This window comes from Cheilinus undulatus, linkage group 11, assembly GCF_018320785.1.
Source record: "Cheilinus undulatus linkage group 11, ASM1832078v1, whole genome shotgun sequence".
In the NCBI taxonomy this organism is placed as follows: Eukaryota; Metazoa; Chordata; class Actinopteri; order Labriformes; family Labridae; genus Cheilinus; species Cheilinus undulatus.
In genome coordinates, this window is record NC_054875.1 from 27573724 (window position 1) to 27595124 (window position 21401).

Consider the following 21401-nt stretch of genomic DNA (forward strand, 5'->3'; position numbering starts at 1 on the left):
TTTCACTTACAGTGTTGATTTGTGGTATTTACTACTTTAATTGTTGATGCGAAGTAATGTGCTTTTCAGACTTAATAAAAAAAAAATCCTTCCACTTCTTATCAAATTTCTGATAGAGTCAGGTGTTTTATGACAATCATGGTACAAAGAGACATACTCAGAGCCAGAATAAACAGTGAGTTACAAGCCAGCACTCCAGCCTATAGAATTGAAAATACAACCTACAACCAGGAAGTGACCAATGTAGTGGACCACTTCACTCATAGTGCAGAAGAGTTTAGCATCAAAAACAATAGTCCACCAGAAACAAAGCAAAGGAATCCCAGCAGTGATTGCTGTACAACACACAACATCTTAACACATACAAAGACATCTAAGCACATCTTAAACAAATGTAAACACTCTTCCCTGGAGCATGATGGGAAAACTCCACCCCCCAGATTTGAAATGGTAATGGGCAGGACTTAGATTAATTAACTCTTTACAGAGTTGAATTAACATTGAACAGTGAACAACACTGTCAAATAACTCCAATACTGAAAGCCATTTAACTCAGAATGGTGTTAAAATTACACTTTAAGAGTTAAAATCAACACTGAAACTTTAAGCACTGAAAATTCAACTCTCCAGTTTTTGCTGTGTAGAGTACACCTAGAACTAAGGTCACTAATTAGCGGGCCATGGTCCAGATCCAGACGAAATACCATCCGATCCGGACCTATCTGTTATATCTGTTATATCGTTCTGATGGCCACTCCTTTCTCACTCTGTGCAGCTGTTTTACATTTACAGTGATCTTTTTTGACTCCCTCAGCTTCTCTTGTCTTAGGTCAGGGCATTGTGTTCATTGACTCCCTTCAGAAGGGCCAAACTGTCAGTGGAAAATATTATGCCAACTTGGTGAGACAGCTCCTAAAGGCAATCACGGCAAAATGGCCCTGAAAACTGATGAAGGCGGTCTTGTTTCATAGGGACAGTACTCCTGCACACAAGTCTGTGCTTGCAATGGCTGCTCTGCATGACTGTGGCTTTGAACTGGTTGATCACCCTCTGTATTCTCCTGATTTTGAACCATCAGACTATTTTTTAGTTCCCCAACATGAAAAAACCTTTGGCTAGGAAGCAGTATTGGGCCAATGATGAGGTTGTATCTGTTGTTTGGGACTTTTTTGAGCATTATGATCCAAGACCAGTTTAAAAACAAACATTAATGAACAAAATGTAAGAATGTATGAATAACACCAGCAAGGAATCACCAGTGCTTCCAAAACTCAGACTGACCTATATTTGAAAGCAGCTGAGTTGTTAAATCCAGCAGTACGCCTGTCTGGTGCTACAGTAGATGATTTTGCATATTGCATGAGAACAATTAGTCTGCTTTAACTACACATTAAAACACATGTAGCTGCGTGGATGGTTTTAAATGTTTGCATTAATGTTTACACTGGAGAGTGTACAGTAATTACTGAGTAAAGTGCTCAATATTTTATGTAGGAGTGTGTTTTGCATAAATGTGTACTGATGAGTGCATCAGTCTGAAACCAGCCTGAGCCCATGTGGATATCTTGTATGTAAGTGTGCCTGAACAGATATAGATGTGTTTACCGGCATGTCTGTGCATTTCTAGCCTTGCATGCATATGTTCGTTTATTCCTGGCTATGTAACATTTGTGCAGTCAAGTAGGTTAGAGATTGCATGCTGGGTCTTTTTATCTTCTCTGCACTTAACTCAGCTGTAAACCTCTTTCATATTTAATAAGGAGCCTGCTGGAGTTTGGCCTCAGCCTTGGCTACCAGGGTGGGAAAAGACATAACCCCAGATAGAAAAAAAATCCTGTGTGGCACCTCGCAGTCACACGTGTTGTTTCCTTTCATGATGTCATTCAAATGGCCAAGGTTTGAATGAATGGGGATGATTATCGTCTAGATAATAACGGCTGCTTAAAATTGACAGTCTGACAACTCTACTTATCCACAGTGAAACTAATTACAGCTGACAAAAGACAGAAAAATAACCATGCTAGGAAATAAGAGCCTAGTATTAACTGTCTCTGGTTTGTATCCTTGTTAGCTAAAGCAGTAATCGTCAGTCTTTTTTGACTCAAAGAATAGTAATGAACAAAATTGATTTCAGAAAAAGGAAATGTCATTTTCAAATAACTTAATTGACATAGCATTTTTGCCATTTCCATTACCTTTTGTTAAAAGAAGTCATCAAAAATTAGCTCTAAACCCACCAGCATATAGGCACAAACACATGCTGTCAGAGTGAGGCAGGGAAACAGTGAAAAATGCAGGCATGGGAGCCATGGCAGCTGTGCCCCCAGAGGCTTGCATCTGGTCCAATCTGGCAACCTGCTCCTCACACAGCCACATACACACACCTGCCAACTACACCTGCTGCTGGAGCCAACTGCGCTCTGCCAGGCAAAAATGGGTTTGGCAGCTGAGAGTTTCGAAGATTCTCTGGATTAGACCCATACAGCTATGATTTGGCATTTTTCAACTCAAAATGTTTACATCATAGTTACTCTTTTGTTTTCATTACAACTTCGGATTCTTCGTCTTATTTGGAAAAGACCTATCTGTTCATACTTAATCGCTTTGTTTCCAAGTTTTAAGCGAATATTTGAATCAACTTTAAATGAAGTCTAAAACATAAGTTTCAGTCTTTTTTGAGCCCATAATAGACTCTATTAAATGAGGAGAAAGGGTTGGCTAATCAGTGTCAGATAAATGAAGAGCTCCCTGCCTTTCACTCTAATCTTCTACACTCTGGTGTGGTGGACTTTATCAAAATGCGATTAAAATGACTGACAGAAGCTATCTGCTCTCTCTCCACAGGTCCGCATCTTCCCCTACCTGATTGGTCGAGAGTCAGCCTTCGCAGATAATCTGAAATGGATGGCGTGTGCTAACAAAGGTTGGGATCTTACTATGCATTCATGCAAAACTTAACAATTTCTCCCTCATAATCTGTTTTGCAGAAGACAGTTGCTGCATCTTGTTGTCGTAGAGGAGAAAAATGATGACTTTTGGGGCTAGGAATTTGTTATTTGTGTGCCGTTTCTCAGTGTCCATCAGAATTAACATTTTTGTGTGAATTACCATGTGTATGGCAGCAGGAAGCCAGTGCAAGTTGCGCTGACAAGATATGCCACTTCCTCTTAGCCTAAAGTCCAAACTATCTTGGTGATGCACCACTTTTCATCTGCTTTGTGTGTGGTCATGGTTGTCTCGGTGAGTAGAGCACTTTACGTCAGGTTCTAAATTTAGCCGTGAGGTGGGTGACAGAGACAGTCTGGCTCCATTTCCTCAGGCTGCCGTAGATAAGGCAGGCAAGCCATAGTTCACTCAAGGGATGTGCGTGTTATTTTAGCTGTGTATATGTGTGTAGATAAGAAAGGAAGGGCATCCACAGTGTTGCTTCAAAGTGATAGAAAAGAACTAGTCCAGTCAGTTTGATGGTGTTAGTGGAAATGATGAGAGCTGCAAGTGTGTTTGTGGGAATGTGTCATGCTACATAAGTGTATGTCCGTATGCCACATGATGATTCAAGTATCTGACAGTGACATCCTCCGTCAGCCTGCAGGAGATGAGCAGAATAGTCTTCTCTCAGATCCTCTGGCACAACCTCTCTGCTCCAGGATGAAAGATGATTTGGTGTATTGTCTTCTTTGTGTGAAACGTAATCCCTACTAACATAGTGTTGCCTTATTTCACCTCATATTGAAGGCTGTCACTAAATAATTTTCTAAATTGTAGCAGAGTGGTGTTTGGAATTTTGGAAATTCCAATTGACAAAAAACAGGTAGTTAGGGAATTTTAATAACTGTAACAGTTATAGGTAAAAAAAAAATCCCTTCAGTTCCAATAGGGCTCTTGCACTGGTCAGTACTCGGGCCCTCATAAAATTAACCTGTTCTTGGGTTTTATTCACCAATATAGATTTTTTTCTTACTTTTGTTCTTCAGAAGATCATAATAAAAGTCAGACTCCTGAATCTGCTTTTAAACTGCAGAAACATATGTGTTTTTGAACTGATGAATATCACATATTCATCAGTCATCAAGCAACACATGGTGCTAAAGAAATTTAAGAACAGATGAGGACAAAGTCTTTGACATCTATTAGTCTGGAAAGGACTACAAAGCCATTTCTTAGGCTTTGGGACTCCTGCAAACCACAGTGAGTGCCATATCCACAAATGGAGAAAACTTGGAAGGGTGGTGAACCTTCCCAGGATTGGCTTGGTCTATCAAAATTACTCCAAGAGTGCATCAACGACTCATCCAGGAGGTCCCAAAAGAAACCATCAGCCATTGCATAATTAAATAAAAGCTGACTAGTTAAATGTATTAATTTTGTTTTTATATAAATGTACTATATTAAGCAATACATGATGCCATAATTATGTCCTCCTGCCATATCAGTGCTCAAATATGTGGGAAGGTGCTCTTGAAGGGAAACTTCAACCCTATTCCCATGCAGCTGCCATTTCCGTGCAATGCACTCTGGGTAGTGATGTCCTCTGGCCGTTCTTCTTTCCACAAGACAAAAAACAATGCTGCCATATGACAAATACAAGTTAGTGCAGGGTAATAGTACAAAATATACATATAGCCACTTTATTTGATACATCCACAACTTTTTGTTAACATAAATATTCTTTCATCCAGTCAGGTGGCAGAAATGAGGCATCCAAACTTACATCATCAACAGCAGTGGTGGTGTAATGTGGTATGAAAGATGATTTTGCTCGACCACATCTATTCATAATTGATGAAAGTGGAATCGTCTTGTATTAAGTACCTGAGGAGCAGCTTCAATGGCTTCCTCCATCACCTGATCTCAATCCAATAAAGGCACTGTTGGATGTGGTGAAGTGGAGATTATCATCAATAATGTGCAGCCAACATATTGACCTGCAGCTCTCAAAAATGTATCAAACAACTGGTTAAATCTACAGCAATGCACATCTCTTCTTTTGTATGCATGGGGTTTGATTTAACATAAATGCCATGCAGAAACTTGAACTCTGCTTAATGTTTGGACTCTTCTCATCTCCACCTCATTCATTATTTTCATGCATCAGGACACTTTCCTCTGTATTTTGCTTACAGATCACCCAAACCAAGGTCTTCTTGATGTGTATTAATGCTCTCATCCTGACCACACCATGCTGCTATTGTCCTGTCCTGCATGTGCGACAGGTGTACCGTGTCTCTGAAATCAAGGAGCATTCATTTTTTTTTTCTCCCCGGCCCATCTCACAGGCCCCCATGAGGCTCAGCCCGAAGGACGCCCTCAGCCTTCCAGAGGGAGCAGTCATTCTTCACTCACAGTGTGATGAACGATGCCGTTAGACTGAAGCAGCTTGCTTTGTGTGTGTGTGAATCCGGTTGTATGTGTGTGTTGTCATTGTACTGTCTGCTGGAATAATAGCCGGACCCCGATGTCTCTGAGGATGAAAAGGAGGAAACTGTCAGGGTTCACTTCCAGGTTAAGTTCAGGGGCAAGTGCTTTCTTGTTGCTTTGTGATTGCAGTTAGAATGTGGTTTTAAAGCATTTTGTATTGAAAGCATGAGATTTAGCCCTTTGTACTTTTGTTCTTTTTTTACTTTTATAGCCATGGGTGGGAATCACAAGGTAACTCAAAATGAAACTGAATGGCATCAGGGCTGTCTGAGAAAGAACAGGCTGATGTTTGTTGACACATTTATGCAGACAATCATTGTTTTAACTTTTTCATTGACTGTGATCAACCCTCCAAGTTCTTACTTCACTTATTTTCTAAACTTCTACTTACAAACATTAATGCAAATGCTCAAAGCTTGTAAAATCAAACTAAAACTGAGGGTTATCTTCCAATTTACACACAGTATAGAAACTTCAGTAAGGGTTTGAGCTGTCACTTGAGAAGCATCATGGCAAAAACAAAAGAAATCAGTTTAGACTAGACAAAAAGAATATTTGATGCTCACAAAGCAAGAGAAGGATTTACAAAGTTATCACAGTGATTCCAAGTGTCAAGAATTGGAGTGAGAAATATCATCAAAAAATTCAAAGAGAGCCAAACAGTTCAGACCAAGCCTTGCAGAAGTAGAAGGAGAAAGATTTCAAAGGCTCTGGAAAGAAAACTAGTGACATATATGTCTAAAGACCCCAGAACAACTGCCAAGACACTGACTTAGCCAAGTCAGGAATTGCAGTCTCTTTTTTTTTTTTTTTATTAATATTTTTTCCTCAGACAGACAGTACTTAATAGACAAGCAGTAACACAAAAACAAACACTTGACAAAACCCACATCACTTTACATCAACAATAACACAATATTAAAAGACAAAAAAAAAAAAAAAAAAACTTGGGGGGAGCATCGATACCTACATGTAGTTCATAGTTAATTTTCTGCAAACTGGTAAAGAACTTAAATATAACCTTATTTTATCCCATAGGCCATCTAAACCCTGATCGAACTGCCATAAAGTGGCAGCTGCTCTTTCCATACCAATTAAATCAATAAATTCTTCCAACCAACTACTCAAACTAAAACAGCCTGGGGCTCTAATCTTCCAATTCATAACAATTTTACGTTTAGCAGCAAGACAACCAAGTGCTACAAATCTCATTGTTGTTACAGCTCCAAGGAATTGCAGTCTCAAAGAAAACCACGAGAGCCCTGCACAGGAATGGACTGAGAGATTGCAGACCAAAAAAAAAAAAAAAACTGCTGAAACTAGGGGTGCACCGATCGATCGGCCAAAATCGGAATCCGTGCCAATTTCCTTAATTTTGGGTGATCGGTGATCGGCCGATACTTAGATAAGATCGGTGGATCGGTTTCATATGTACCTCTACCTACTAAAATATGAAAAATGAAAGACTAACGGAACTGATATAATTTAGTAGTTTGGACAGGAATGCTCTAAACTTTTCATTTATATTTGAGAGAACTACCTCATGTGCAGTTAAAACAACAAGTTTGTATTGTTTCACAGGTATTGTTCAGTGTTTTTCAATAAAATAAGATTGGAACATTGAAGGTGTATGCTGTCAGTTATAAAAAAAAAATCGGTATCGGCAGGTCAGGCTTTTTAAAGATCGGTAATCAGTGATCGGCTAGAAAATTGCAATCAGTGCACCCCTAGCTGAAACCCAGTCTGAAGTCTGCTAAGGCCAACTTCGAAAAAGACTACGCATACTGGAAGTACACTCCTGATCAAAATTATAAGACTAGTTGAAAAATTGCAAGAATTTGCAATTTGCCCTGTTGGATCTTAAAAAGGTTCTAAGTAGAGTTCAAAATGCAAAAAGAAGAAATGGGAGTGGGACAAAGAATAATTGAGTAAGTAATTTATTGAAAACAATTAGACTGATATAGGTTGTTGATCAGCTGATCAAAGGTTTAAGACCATAGCTCAAAAAAACCCAAACCCCCTCAAAACAGAAATAAAAGTTTCAAAAAAGGACTTAGTAATGATTAGCTCCATCATTCTTGTTGATCACTTCTAAAGTTCATTTCTTGATGTGAGTGTTTCCAGGAGGCAAGTGGGATGAATTGAAGACCACTGTCCATGCCAGAGGTGCTGGAGAGATTGGCCAATGAAGAATGAGCTGGAATTCCTCAGGAGACTTGTCAGAGACTTGTTAAAAACTAGAACAAATGACTGCAGGCTGTTATCCAGCAAAAAGAGACACAACTGACTATTAGCATCAAGAGGGCTAATAATTTTGATAGTTTTTATTTTTTCTGTGTGCAAACAAAAATAATGAAGGCATCCAAAATAAAACTAGGATATATGGAAACCAAATATCACACTTTCGTGGTGTATTAATATTAATATCTCAAGGCGTAATGACACTGGAGCGTCATTAAGTAACTGTCACAGAAACACACTGAGCAAACATCTCTTCAGATCACCCTCATATGTAAAAGTCATTGGACATTGTTAAGAAGTGACCATGAGTCAAAATGGGAGGCAAATAAGGGGATATTTTTAAAATATCCCATATTGATGTTTGGCACCAAAGAGTGGCTAATTGTATCATACTAGTCAGAACGATAATCTACTGCTGTAACAATGTTTTTGTCCCAGATTATCAACAATAGATCCTATACTCACTTTTTTTGGGAGATACTTGGCATCCCTCATTGATCTGTGGATTGTGTCTAGACTCTCCTCCCCCCCTGTGGAGTAAAGGTCGTTGCCGGGAACGATGACCCTCAAATCTGTTTCCTCCAGCTATGATTTTCTCCTTGACTGCCTCGCAATGATGGAGGCAGTTTGCTGTTTTTACGGTTGGCTGGAAATGTGTTGGTCTCTCTCTTTCTCGTCCTTATCCTCTTTGTCGCTTCTTCCTCTCCCTCTCCTCTCCTCTGTCTCACAGTTGTCTTGATGCCCTCCTCTTCTTCTCCTCCTTCTTCTGTCCTCCTGCAGAGATAACAGTACATTCCCTCCTGCACATGCACATTAGCATCATAATGGCGACATTACCATTCTTGGAAATGGCAACACATTTGGTTTGACTGAGATTGTTTTTTTTTTCCTCGTTACATTTACATACCACTTACCCATTCACAAACCCATGCTGCTTTGCTCTCACTTGTATATCACTGCAGGGAATTCTTAAGCTATTACTCATACCATGACTTTAGATTTCCATCTGCTTCATCAAGCAAATATCCGCTGCTTACTGTACTGTATTCCAGATGTAATCCCCTGCTTTTGTACCAAGGTATATGAAACGGGAGCGATGGCTTGGAAAAGAATATATAGCCGAGATGATATTGAACATGATACCAGCTGCCATGTGAAGCTGTATTGAACTTCTTATATCTGTTTCTAGGATGTAATATGGGAGACTTGACCTGTTCTATTTGCATTGATTGAGTGCTTTGAGGTCATTTATTATCTTACTTTCTTCCTCATTCTGTCCAACAGGCTACTTCACTCAGATTTCCACTTTGGCAGACGTGCAGGAGAATGTGATGGAGTATCTCCATGTGCTGAGTCGCCCTAAGGTGATAGACCAGGAGCATGACACGGTGTGGACTGAAGCCTACATTGATAGCACGGTGAGTTAACTGGACCATCTCTCACATGGCACTGGACTTACATTTTCACATTACCTACCTCATACATATTTTTCTAACTCTTTTGAAGCTCCTGTGAGGAATTTTTGTGCTGATTTAAGCTCCACCTGTGGACTTACAAATGTTTTCTTGTGAAAATCAGAAGCATTACTCATCTGTTTTATATATTTCTACTCTATTTTTATATTTATCATCATTTGATGAAAATGGTCAGTCTTCCTGCTGATGGTCCTGTTTGCTCAATCTTTATTAAATTAATCTTTTTTTTTGACCAGTGAGTCTATTGGGTTAAAAATCTCTTTATAGGAGAGACCTGACCAAGGTAGCAGGCATCCAAAAGAAAAAAAAGCAGTAGCCCTTACACATAACTTAATGGAAAAATTAACACTGAGTAAAAAAAAAACAAAAAAAAATTTAAGTCTCTGTTAACAAATTTGTTATTATCCTTTGTAATTTACTATGAGAGGCAGTTTTTTTTAAAGTTTTTTAAAAACTTTAAAAAATTAGAATATCATGAAAAAGTTCTATATTTTTTGTCACTCTTTTCTGGAAGTGAAACCCATATGTTATATAGACCCATTATACATAGTGTGAAATATTTCAAGCCTTTATTTCTTGAAATGTTGTTGATTATGGCTTACAGATAATGAAAACCCAAAATTCAGTGTCTCATAAAATTAGAATATTGTGGAAAAAGTTCAATGTTGGAAAGTCATAGTGTCACACCCTAATCAGCTCATTAAGTCAAAACAGCTGCAAAGGTTTCCTGAGCCTTTAAATGGTCTCTCAGTCTGGGTCAGTAGGCTACACAATCATGGGAAAGACTGCAGACTTGACAGATGTCCAGAAGACAGTCATTGACACCCTCCACCAGGAGGGTAAGCCACTAAAGGTCATTGCTAAATAAGCTAGTTGTTCACAGAGTGCTGTATCCAAGCATATTCATAGAAAGTTGAGTGGAAGGAAAAAGTGTGGAAGGAAAAGGTGCACCAGCATAAGGGATAACCGCAGCCTTGAGAGGATTGTCAAGCAAAATCCAGTCAAGAATTTGGGGAAGCTTCACAAGGAGAGGACTGAGGCTGGGGTCAGCGCATTAAGGGCCACTAAGCACAGACAAATCCTAGACATGGGCTACAAATGTGGCATTCCTCGTGTCAATCCACTCCTGAACCAGAGACAACGTCAGAGGCGTCTTACCTGGGCGTCTTACCTGGGCTGTGGAGAAAATTAACTGGACTATTGCTCATTGGTCCAAAGTTCTTTTTTCAGATGAAAGTACATTTTGCATGTCATTTGGAAATCAAGGTCCCAGAGTCTTGAGGAAGAGTGGAGAGGCACAGAATCCACGTTGCTTGAAGTCCAGTGTGAAGTTTCCACAGTCAGTGATGATTTGGGCTGACACGGCATCTGCTGGTGTTGGTCCACTGTGTTTTCTGAAGTCCGCAGTCAATGCAGCCATCTACCAGGACATTTTAGAGCACTTCATGCTTCCTTCTGCTCACAAGCTTTATGGAGATGCTGATTTCATTTTCCAGCAGGACTTGGCACCTGCCCACACTGCCAAAGGTACCAAAAGCTGGTTCAATGACCATGGTATTACTGTGCTTGATTGGCCAGCAAACTGGCCTGACCTGAACCCCATAGAGACACCAGACCCAACAATGCAAATGACCTGAAGGCCGCTATCAAAGCAACCTGGGCTTCCATCACAACTGAGTAGTCTCCATGCCATGCCACATTGATGCAGTAATTCATGTAAAAGGAGGCCCAACCAAATATTGAGTGCATAGAAATGAACATACTTTTCTGAAGCCTGACATTTCTGCACTGACAGAAATGGCTCATAAGATTTTCTTGATTAAACCTTCATAACAATTTGCACACACTATGATTAAGTAATTTTTACTGCTCTATTATCATGTACAATTTACTTGCAAGAATCAGGTAAAATATATTTACAGACAAACTTAAAGTTACAGAATAAGTTAAGTAAGTTTTACTAACCCAAATTAACTCATTATTTTATTTATTTTATCTAATTAAGTAAAATCAATTTAACTTTCAGAGAAAGAAACATTACTTTACCAAAATATCAAGTAAATGTTATTTACCCTCTATATTTACCATTATTTAATGTTTTTTGACTATTCTTTCTCTGTTTGACATTATGAATTACTTAGTTATATGAGGTAAAAGAACCCTACATAATCATGCATTTTAATTTACTTTTGTTAAAGTTACATGATTTATAAAAACCATTTAACAGAATTTTAGTACAAACTGCACTACTGCAAAAATACAGTAAAGCCTCTTTATTTTTTAAAAATTAAACTCCATGAATGGCAAAGGATCATATCACACTGTAAAGTTTGGAGACATCTAACCAACACAGCATTAACTAACACAGCATTGACTATCACGTTTGCACAATAAACCCTGACACATTTCTCAACCAATAAATAGGGATGCACAATAATATCAAAAAGTTATCGGTATATTGACTTTTAAATAAAACATCAGATATTGGCTAACATAGTGATACAACATAACAAACAAAAAGGTGCTGCTTCCTTGTTTACATGCCCAATGCTAATGCAGTGTCCATGGGGTGAGGGTGATGTTTAAAACAGTTTGCAAAATATAAACAAATGATTTTGATAAGTAAACTCACGCTCTGAACTAATGCAAAGCAAGTGCACAATTAAAACCTTAATACCTTACCAGCAGCAACACACATCACTTAATCCCCACTTCTCTGTTATTTGTCAGAATTTGTACATACTCTAGGAGCCAAGTGTTTAACATGTTACAGCTACCAATTTTCCCACAGAAGGCGCATATTTTAGCATTTCATTCAGATGTGAATTAAACTACATTACAAACAACCACATATTTTAAATTCCAACAGTCTTTTCATTGTTCAGAGCTGAAGAGGGCACTACCAGTCAGAGCATAAAGCACCATGTGGCTAAATGTTCATGAAGGGTCACATTAGCTGGTGATGTAGTTATGGGCTGTCCAAATAATTTTTTTAGTTGAAGAGGCAGGCTGCATTAGCAGCCAAGGTACTTGTCATGGACAGGAAATTTAAGACAGTATTTTTAGCTTTCCCCTTTGGGTACAGTTCTGTTCCATCTAGTTGAAGGGGAAGTTTTTGAAACACTTTAAAAGTGCACCAAAGGGTTGGTGGGTAGGTAATGTTTAGGGCATGTCTCAGCTCCATGAGAAGCATGAACAGCTATAGCAGTTTTTTGGCATCCATACAGTGTCTCCCGGCCTTCAAGAAGAATGGACACATCCACTGATCCCTCTCCATCTATGCCATGGACAACCAAGATCTTCAGGGTGTGCACAGAGGCAGCCCTGTGGCTAAATATATACATTAAAACCCAGTGAATTTATCCATGCAAGACTATTGTTTAGAATATTTTTTCTGTCCAAATGAAGAGTACAGCTTTGTGCGTCATGTAAGTTCTTTGGTTCTGTGAAGAGATTAGGTTTGTTTCATACACAAACAATACCAGAGTTGTGTAAGGTATCTAAAAGCCATGCTTTAACCTTGATAAAACATAAACTCACTTAAACAATAAGTACTTCTGTAAAATTCTTTAAAAAATCTAGTATCAAATGAATTTATTTTAAAAATCTGCTAATATTCATACTTATGTATCAAAATTAAACCGCATATAAATTTGCATTTCATTTTTTTGCATGACCATCTCATTACATAGGAAGCCTACTTTTCTGTCAGTCGATAGCATCAGAATATCGACTGACTGCATTCCTAGACTTCAGTTGTCCAATCTGGGTGGGAGGAAGGACGCCCTGTGAAGAAAAAAGACACATTTATAAAAGTGAAACCATGACTTTAAACATTAAGCCATTATTTTCATAGAAAATTATGCATTTAAGAAAAAGAAACTATATAATGCTGACAAAAGTATTTACATGTATGAATCAGACTACTGCTATAGCTTTGGACCAACAACTACTCCTACAAAACCCTTTTGTTAATACTCAAGCAGCTCACTTTGTATCCTGTATCCGTAAAACGTCCAGCCCAGACGTCACCTAGGCTGCTCTCTGTTGACAAAGATTAAGCATTTTTCAATCATGAAACATAATATAAACACTCTTGTAAAAAAAACAAAACAAAAAGGCTTTGTGCCTGGGCAGGCAGTGGGGGCCCTCAGCAGAGTATATGTCAGCTGTAAGCCATGTCTCTTAATTTTTACATGTCAGCTTGAATTTCACTTTGAATTTAATGTAAAATAAACTTGAAACTGTAAGGGGAGTTTGGTTATACTTTTGTCTTTTACTGGATCTACATATATAGAGGTTGAAAATTTATTATGTCTATGCTACAAAAGTCATCAACACAGACTGCATTTTTTTGTTAAATCTTACAACAGGTGAAAGACAAGATTGAAGTAGATAAATGAGCCTTCAGAGCTTTTCCTATAAAAAAGTCTAAAGAATACATAGTTCATCTATTTCTCTTACACCTCTGCATAATTTTCTGCACAGACTGAGTGTGACAGGATCTGTAGATAGTACCCTTTACACTACTGGCTGTTTTACTCTTTGAATTACGGAAGCTATATCTTTACAATATGTCATAGACATGAGAACCAAAATTTAAACTATTTTTTCCAAATAATAGTCTCATAATTCTGTCTAAACTTAACATGAATCTTTATAAACATGAAATGAAACATTCAATTATAGTAGTATGTCTCCAGCCACACTGGTCTCACCGTCTATAAAATTAACTCATACTGTCTTAGGAGCATCTTTAATTTATTCAAACATACTGACAATGATGAGAAGACTAGGAGATAATGCTATTTTTTAACTGAATTTAATTTGAGGAACACTTTGTTAATACAAAATGCCTTTGCCAGCACGTTTTATTGTTTTGTCTGTTCATACAACCTGCACGTTCATAGTTTAGGTTCATTGTACAAACTAATATAGACTGAGCTAGTCATCAAAAGTTTTAATATGCAGTGCTTTACAAGGTAACTATCCTCTCAGACATGCGACTACAACAGCTGTAAAAGACATGCTAAATACTGCATTTTCTATGCTCCTGTCACAGTGGTTTAAACCTCATGATACTGCGGCAAAATAATCCTGTTTTAGCCTGAACTCCTGAAGACAAACTTCTTCTGCATGCTTTTGTGTGCTGACAAGCGTATTTAAATTTAGTACTACTAAATACAATAAAACACAAAACCATTTTGTCATTTTGTGGGCAAAAATTACAGACCTTGCAAGCATGCTTTAACTTTTTTCTTTGTTTTACTGACATGTTCACACTAACGTTAGAGCATATGTCTTCATACTTAGTTATGATAGTTATAAAAACTTGGTCAAAAAATAGCTTAACTGCGGTCTGAATCATACCGCATTTTGCTATGGAGTTCATGGTCTTATACTCTACTAAAACAGAATTTACACAGAGGAGCAAGCAATATCAGAATCAGAAAATTTGTATAAACCTCAAAATCAAACTGCACACTGACCTTAATTTCTAAAATAAAGACCAAAAAATCAGAACTTACTGTGAAACTAAAGGTAGTCCAGGACTAAATACCGCTGCTCTCTTGAGAAGTGAGGGACGTTGTCTGATGCAATCCAGAAAAACCACTCACGGCCTGATTCAACTGAGCATGTGCGGATTCAAACATAATAACTTTATTTGGTTAACATTTACTTGTTTTATTTAAGTGTATGTGTTATTAGCACAAAACACTTACGTAGAATGAGAAAACATGAAGTAAGATTTACTTTTAGCAAACAGTTAATCGGTTACATGGTTTAAAGGTGTATATTTACTTGAAAATTCTAGTTTTTATCAAATCTTAATTTTACATAGTACAAATTATGGCAGTAACCTTAGTAGATAATGCAAGTGCCAAAAGTTCATTTTTTTCAGTGTGTTTAAAACATCCTTTTATTGATCTTATTTAATATTCTAATTTTCTGAGACACTGAATTTTGGGTTTTCATTATCTGTAAGACATAATCATCAACATTTCAAGAAATAAAGGCTTGAAATATTTTACTCTATGTATAATGAGTCTATATAATAAAGGATGTAATTATTGCCTAAAATGCATAGTAGCCTTAACCTTGAGAAGCAGATGGATTCGCCTGTATCGTGTTTCTTACTGGCAAATCCATCTTGCAAAGCTCCCATCTGAACTGTTTGGGCCCGGTTAGAAATTAACAGGACCAATCAGCAACGAGGGGCCGTACTTTAAGCGCGGCAGAGTCGTGACATAAACAAGCAGCAGCAAGAGGCCGGAGCAATTACGGTGGAAGAGCTTAGTGTGGATGCTGCTAAAGCGTCAGTTTTATCAGAACATGACGACATTTAAAGAACAATAAAGAAAAAGCATTGAGTTCTTTTCTTTCCAAAAATGACAAAAGTCGATGTGCTGTGCATGCGCAGCTCGATAGCGACTACATCATGTGTTTTGTTGCTCTTATTGGCCCGTAGAGATGTGACTGACAGAACATTCATCCAATCATACTCCAAGATTTTTCAAATCCTCTGCCTTTTCTTAAATGTTTCCTATTGAAGCTTTCCCAGATAGATGTGTGAAACAAATCTATCTGGCGTGTCAGGATAGTGTTTTTTTAGATGTACCTGTAAATGTTAATGAGCATCAGGCTTGATCATTTTTTATTTTTCCTAAAGTTACACTAAGATTTTTGTCATTTTATGGTACTTTATAAAAGAATGAGTGTTTATGAAACACAGAGATCATAACCAGATGAAATAGGGGAAGCCCACACATTGAATAATTAGGATTATAAATGATTTTACAATAAAGCATGTGCTGGTAGAAAGAGTCTGCATGTCTTTCTAATTGACAGCAGGTTTCTCTTCATGTTCAGGTTTTTTTTTATCAGAGTCTGAGACCAAACACTGATAATATGGATATTTTATCAGAATTAATACAGTACATACTTACGCTGACACAGTCAGCTTTAAGTCTACTGACAGCTGATAGATGATCTGCTGGCACCGTCATCACAAACTGACTTCAGTGCAGAGGGAAAGGTGTCCCATGAGTCTTTAAGTCATCGGTCCTTGGTCCAGAATTCCTTCAGTCTCTCTGGTGGGAGAGTCTATGGCTCAAGGAAAAAAGACTCAAGACAGATCTTATGGAAAGTGAGATGCAGCCATAGTTCAACCCTGTACAAACATAGACTATGGGCAGTTGCCCAGATGGATGTGAGATCAGGTAAGGTTAGAAACGAGCACTGCGACACTCTAAAATAGTTTGGATTTGTCATTAGTTCTTATTTTTATTCCATTTTGACTTTTTACTTTTCATTTCAGTTTAGATTTGAATATATTTTCATGCTGATTTGGTAGTTCAGTTTTCATTTAGTTAAGTTTTGTGCCAGTGAAAAAGCGTGGTTTTAAAATATCCACTCTGAAAATAAAGAAGCTGACTAAAGAATTGTTGTTGCAAGAAAATATGGTGCAACAGACTAGTAAACCTAATGCTGTACCAGCTTTTTAAAACCTTTTTTTCAGCATCAAATTTACATATAATTTCCAAAAACAAAAACATGTTATCAGTTTCAAATCTTTGTTTTGATTGGGCTGTATTTGATTAAGTATTGGATGTTAATGTTTTGAAAATCACTTTTCTGTTTTTATGTACCTTTCAAACAACAACCCGACGTGGCTGTAGTTATATTTATGTGTGTGTGTGTGTGTGTGTATTACGCCACTGTGATGTTTTACCTTCACTGAACGTTATTGAAGCATAATGAGGGGCTGAAGTGATGACCCCTCTGTTCCATCTTTGGAGGCTGTAACAGTAAAAAAAAAAGGATTGGTGGAGCCAGTGGGGGAGCACCACACTGTGTGTGGGTGCATGTCTCACACTGTGTGTGTGGAGTTCCTGCTGTGTTTAGCTCCTCCCCTTTCCCTCAAGACCAAAATGCACCCTGAACTAACCTGTTTAGATATGTAATATCACGCCGTTGTAGAATCAGCATGAATGTCTCAAGGCATAATGACGGTGAAGCTTCATTACGGCTCTGTCGTGGAAATACATTGTAAAAACCCTTTAGGATTGTGTTTGCATGAATTCTTGTGTAGATTGTGAGTTATGGCCTAAGAAGCCTTTCATAGTGTGTTTTTATGTCTTTTTTTGTGTGTGTTTGCAGCAGATGAAACCATTAAATGAATGAGCCTCCTGTGTGTGTTTAAGAGCTGTGTATGTTCAGAAGAACCCACAGCCTCACATTCTGGCCAAACACAAACAGATACACATAGATTTAAATGGAAACTGAATGCTTGTATTTACTTTCACTATAATTTTAAAGCTCCACTGAGGAACTCACAGTTTGTGTTGATTTTGGTGCCCCCTGTTGATGAAGCAGTACCTTTGATCAATATCTACCTTATTCCGAATTGAACGAGGTTGTATTCATATCTAAACAACCACTATTGGTGGTTAGCCATAATAGTTAGACATATAGCAACTTTTTTTCAAAATTGAATTGTTCTTTGTCTGTTGTATCACTACAAGTTCCAACCATAATCAAATCTACAGGAGAGCCAAGGACAGGGGCAGAGTTAGACATTTTAATCTCCGGGGCTAAGCCCAAACAAAGGCAGGTTAAGGGGGGCGATGCCCCAGAAATCTTTTGCTTATTGGGCAGTTGTATGCACGATCTTTACACAATTTTAATCACAAATTTAGATTTAAAATGGCAAGAAATCTACACACCATTTGGGCAAAAAATAAGCAGTTCAAACTAAGGAAAAAAACTTGCTTAGATACCTTTTTCTTAATCTAATTGTGCTAAAATTGTCATTGTCACTCTAGAATCATGATAAACCATGTTGAAGTTGAATAATTCTCTCTCTTAAAAATATCTGATGTTTGATTTTTAAGTTACATTGCATAGGTAGGGGAGGAATTTGATGTAAAGGTTTACAGTTGAAACTGCATTTTCAATGAAGGAATATTAAAAGCAACATATGGGGCTACAAACAATGATTTATTTACAAAATTGCTGAAGTTTGTATTTTTACAGCAATGTGAAAAGTATTTTTGATACATAAAGTTTGGCTCAATATTTAATTTAAATTTTGTAATCAGCAAGGCAATTTTTATCTCTTTTTGCATTTATCTATAATGAAATTCATAAGCAACTTTTAACCATCCTGAAAGATTCAGGGCTTTTGAGAAAACATGTGGGGCTTAGGCCCTATAAACCACCCCCTTGCTCTGCCTCTGGCCAAGGAATAAGGTGGATAAGTAGAGCATTTTTCCCCCAGAAATTTCTCATTGCTGCCTTTTGACAACATACTATACCACTCACAACCAAATTTTGCTGTAGAAAAGTTAAAACATCTCTGCATTTTTTTTCATTGTTTTGTTTGACATGTACCATGTGGCAGCAACACTTTGAGATCTTTATAATAGAAATAATCTGTGTTCATGATGGACTCATCTGCATTTGTAGCTCACAAAGAGGCATCAGTATTAATCTCAGCCTGTTTTATAGCAGTAAAAAGTCCTAACATGAGCTCTAATGATCTTAGATAATTAAATTGAACACTAAAACCCCCTGTAAATGATGTCAGATTTCTTGGATTTTTTATGTGCATAATAACCTACATTCAAGATTCCTCTGCTTCCTAGAGAATACGCATTATACAGTAGTATTCAAATCTGCACAATGACTCTCTTTTGTTATTGTGTTTGGCCATAAAGAGTGAGCAGCAGCCATTTGCCCTCCATTATTTCTGAAAAGACAAGGAGAGGGTTAAAAATATAAGCAGACAAAGGCAGAAAATACAGTCTACCAACACAGCATGAGGTGGACTCCTTTACTCTGCGATCCCATTTATATCTCTCATGTTCTACCTTTTTCTGTCTCCCTCTCCCTATTTCTTTCCCTCTGCCCTCATTATCCTCCTCCATTTATCACAGCCAGAGTACATTCAGCCAACACTGACTCAACAATAACAGCTTAAGTGTTGTTTCCTCTGCTGTGACCCTCCCAGCCATAAAGTCCTCCTCTCTTGACACCAGCACTCTTTTTTTTTTAAAGTCAAAGTCGATGTCAGTGGATTTTACGCGCTCACTGGTGTTCGCAAAGTGGAAACTGAACTGAAAGGCATTTGCAGACTTCTACCCACAAGCATATTGACCCTTTCTCTCCTCCCCTCTTCTTTAATCTGTTCTCTTTAGCTCCCACAAGCACAAAAGGTAAAATACAAAAAAAAGATCCGTTCTGAGGTCATCGCCGTATTGTGCTGTGTCAAGCTCTGGTGTGTGTTCTTGTACATTTCATGTGCATGTGGTCTCTAATGTCTGCAGGACAACGACACATTTTTATGGGTGAACTAACCACCATACTGACCCATGGCATCTTTTTGTGTGTCGGTGTCGTGTGTGGCTCAACCATGCATTGTGGTGGTCATCGGATCAGCTGATCACTCTCTCTCTCTTCTGCACGTTTGGTCAAACACACACGCTCATTGATCATTGGTGATGCTGCGTCGGCCGTGCTTTGCCAGTACCTCCGTTGCTGGCAGGGCGACTGTGTGTGTTAATGTAGGCTACATTTATGTTCTTACGCCTGTGTGAAAAACAAGATTGCCTGTATTTTTTTGTGGTAGAAATTTCCAGTATAAACTGTTTTGTTATCTTCTGGGTGAAAATCCAATAACCTATAATGACTGGCTGGATGACCTGTCCTGATGCCTTTTTATCGCTTTATTTCTACTGTTTTATGCATCATGTGTGGGTTGAGATAAGCAGCTCTGTGATAATAACAATGATGATGGTGGAACAGAAGAGCCCCCCCACCCCTCCACCATCAGAATGGGCAGTCTCATTAGACAGCTGGCAGGCCATATGTCCGACATCGTACTGTTAGTGTGATACACCCGAGCTTATTGATATCGGAGCAGCTAAGCAGAAAACAGAAATAGATACGATACTGTCAGACTTGATAATTGGGATTAGGAAGGAATCTGTGCTGCTTCTTTGCATATAATCAGGCTGCACAGCTCTGGTCTGGATGCTCTGATAGAAAACAGACAGTGACAGGAAGACACACTGCATGGTGATGGTGTCTGATAAGAAGTTAGCAAAACTCCCAAGATTGGCTCAGTGTTCTGAAAGTGATGAGCGTGTTCTAGGGCTGATGTGTATCATCTTTCCAAATGCACCCTTCATCCTATCTTTCCTTTCTTGCTCTCAATATTTTTTTCAAGTATATCTCATCTTCCTCTTTTCCACTCTCTCCCTCTCCCCACCCCCCCCACCTGTCTCCTTCCCTCCTATCCTTCGCCCATTCCTCTCCCTCCTCTCCCCGTTTTGCCAGCTTCATCCATCATTCTCTGCCTCATTTGGCTTTGTTTCCCACTCTGTCGGATGAACTGACACTGGAGCTCTGGGAGGAGAGAAGGAGAGGGGAGTATTTGAGGGCAAGTGTGGGTAAAAAAGTAAGAAAGGATATCAGTGAAAGTTGGGACAAGAATGTAAAAAGGAATGCAGCATTGAGAAAAGGTTTTATTTTTAATGAAAGTTCAAAGAAAAAGTGATATTTAGTCAGGCAGAAGACGAAGAAGAGAGGGGAAAGCTGGGGAATCAGTAAGCTCCTCTGGAAATTCTGTCAAGTAAATATAAATACCACACTTTAAAGCAGTAGTGTTAATGCTAGGGCTGTCAAGATTAATTGTGTTAATCATGATTAACTAAGATCAACAGGTAACTGGTTAATAGGACGCTTTATCGTTCCTTTAGGCACACTTTGGTTAAGCCAGTGCAGCATGTCAGTATACCTACAGTGATATTACAGTCATGGACGAAAGTAATGGCGCCCTTGGATTTTTTCCAGAAAATACACACTCCCAGAAAGTGTTGCAATTACAATTTTTTTTTGGTCTACACATGTTTATTTCATTTATGTGCATTGGAACAACTCAAAAAAACAGAAGAAAAAAGCCAAAATTGGCATAATTTTACGCAAAACTCAAAAAATGGGCCGGACAAAATTATTGGCACCCTTTTAAATCTGTGGGTAAATCATTTTATTTCAAGCATGTGATGCTTATTTAAACTCACCTGTGGCAACAGGTGCTGGCAATATAGAAATCACATCTGAAGCCAGTTAGAATACATAAAAGTAGACTCAACCTTTGTGTTTTGTGCCTGTGTGTGTCACACCAAGCATGGAGGAGAGAAAGAAGAGCCAAGGATTGTCTGAGGACTTAAGAAGCAAAATTGTGGAAAAATATGAACATTCTCA

The 21401-nt window shown here is 38.2% G+C and overlaps 1 protein-coding gene across 4 annotated transcripts in view; it reads left to right on the forward strand.

The window, feature by feature from the left end:
* Nucleotides 1–21401, forward strand: part of cacna2d3a (calcium channel, voltage-dependent, alpha 2/delta subunit 3a) — a 213339-nt gene that overhangs the window by 118451 nt on the left and 73487 nt on the right. For 3 of the 4 annotated variants that reach the window (XR_005992575.1, XM_041799783.1, XM_041799785.1), the window contains exons 11-13: nucleotides 2845–2923; nucleotides 8944–9077; nucleotides 19334–19351. Coding sequence is in view for 3 of the 4 variants with exons in the window: in XM_041799783.1 (XP_041655717.1) it covers nucleotides 2845–2923; nucleotides 8944–9077; nucleotides 19334–19351 (231 nt within the window). In the remaining variant the exon portion in view is untranslated. The remainder of the gene's footprint in view (nucleotides 1–2844; nucleotides 2924–8943; nucleotides 9078–19333; nucleotides 19352–21401) is intronic. The other variant, XM_041799784.1, reaches the window with a different exon arrangement.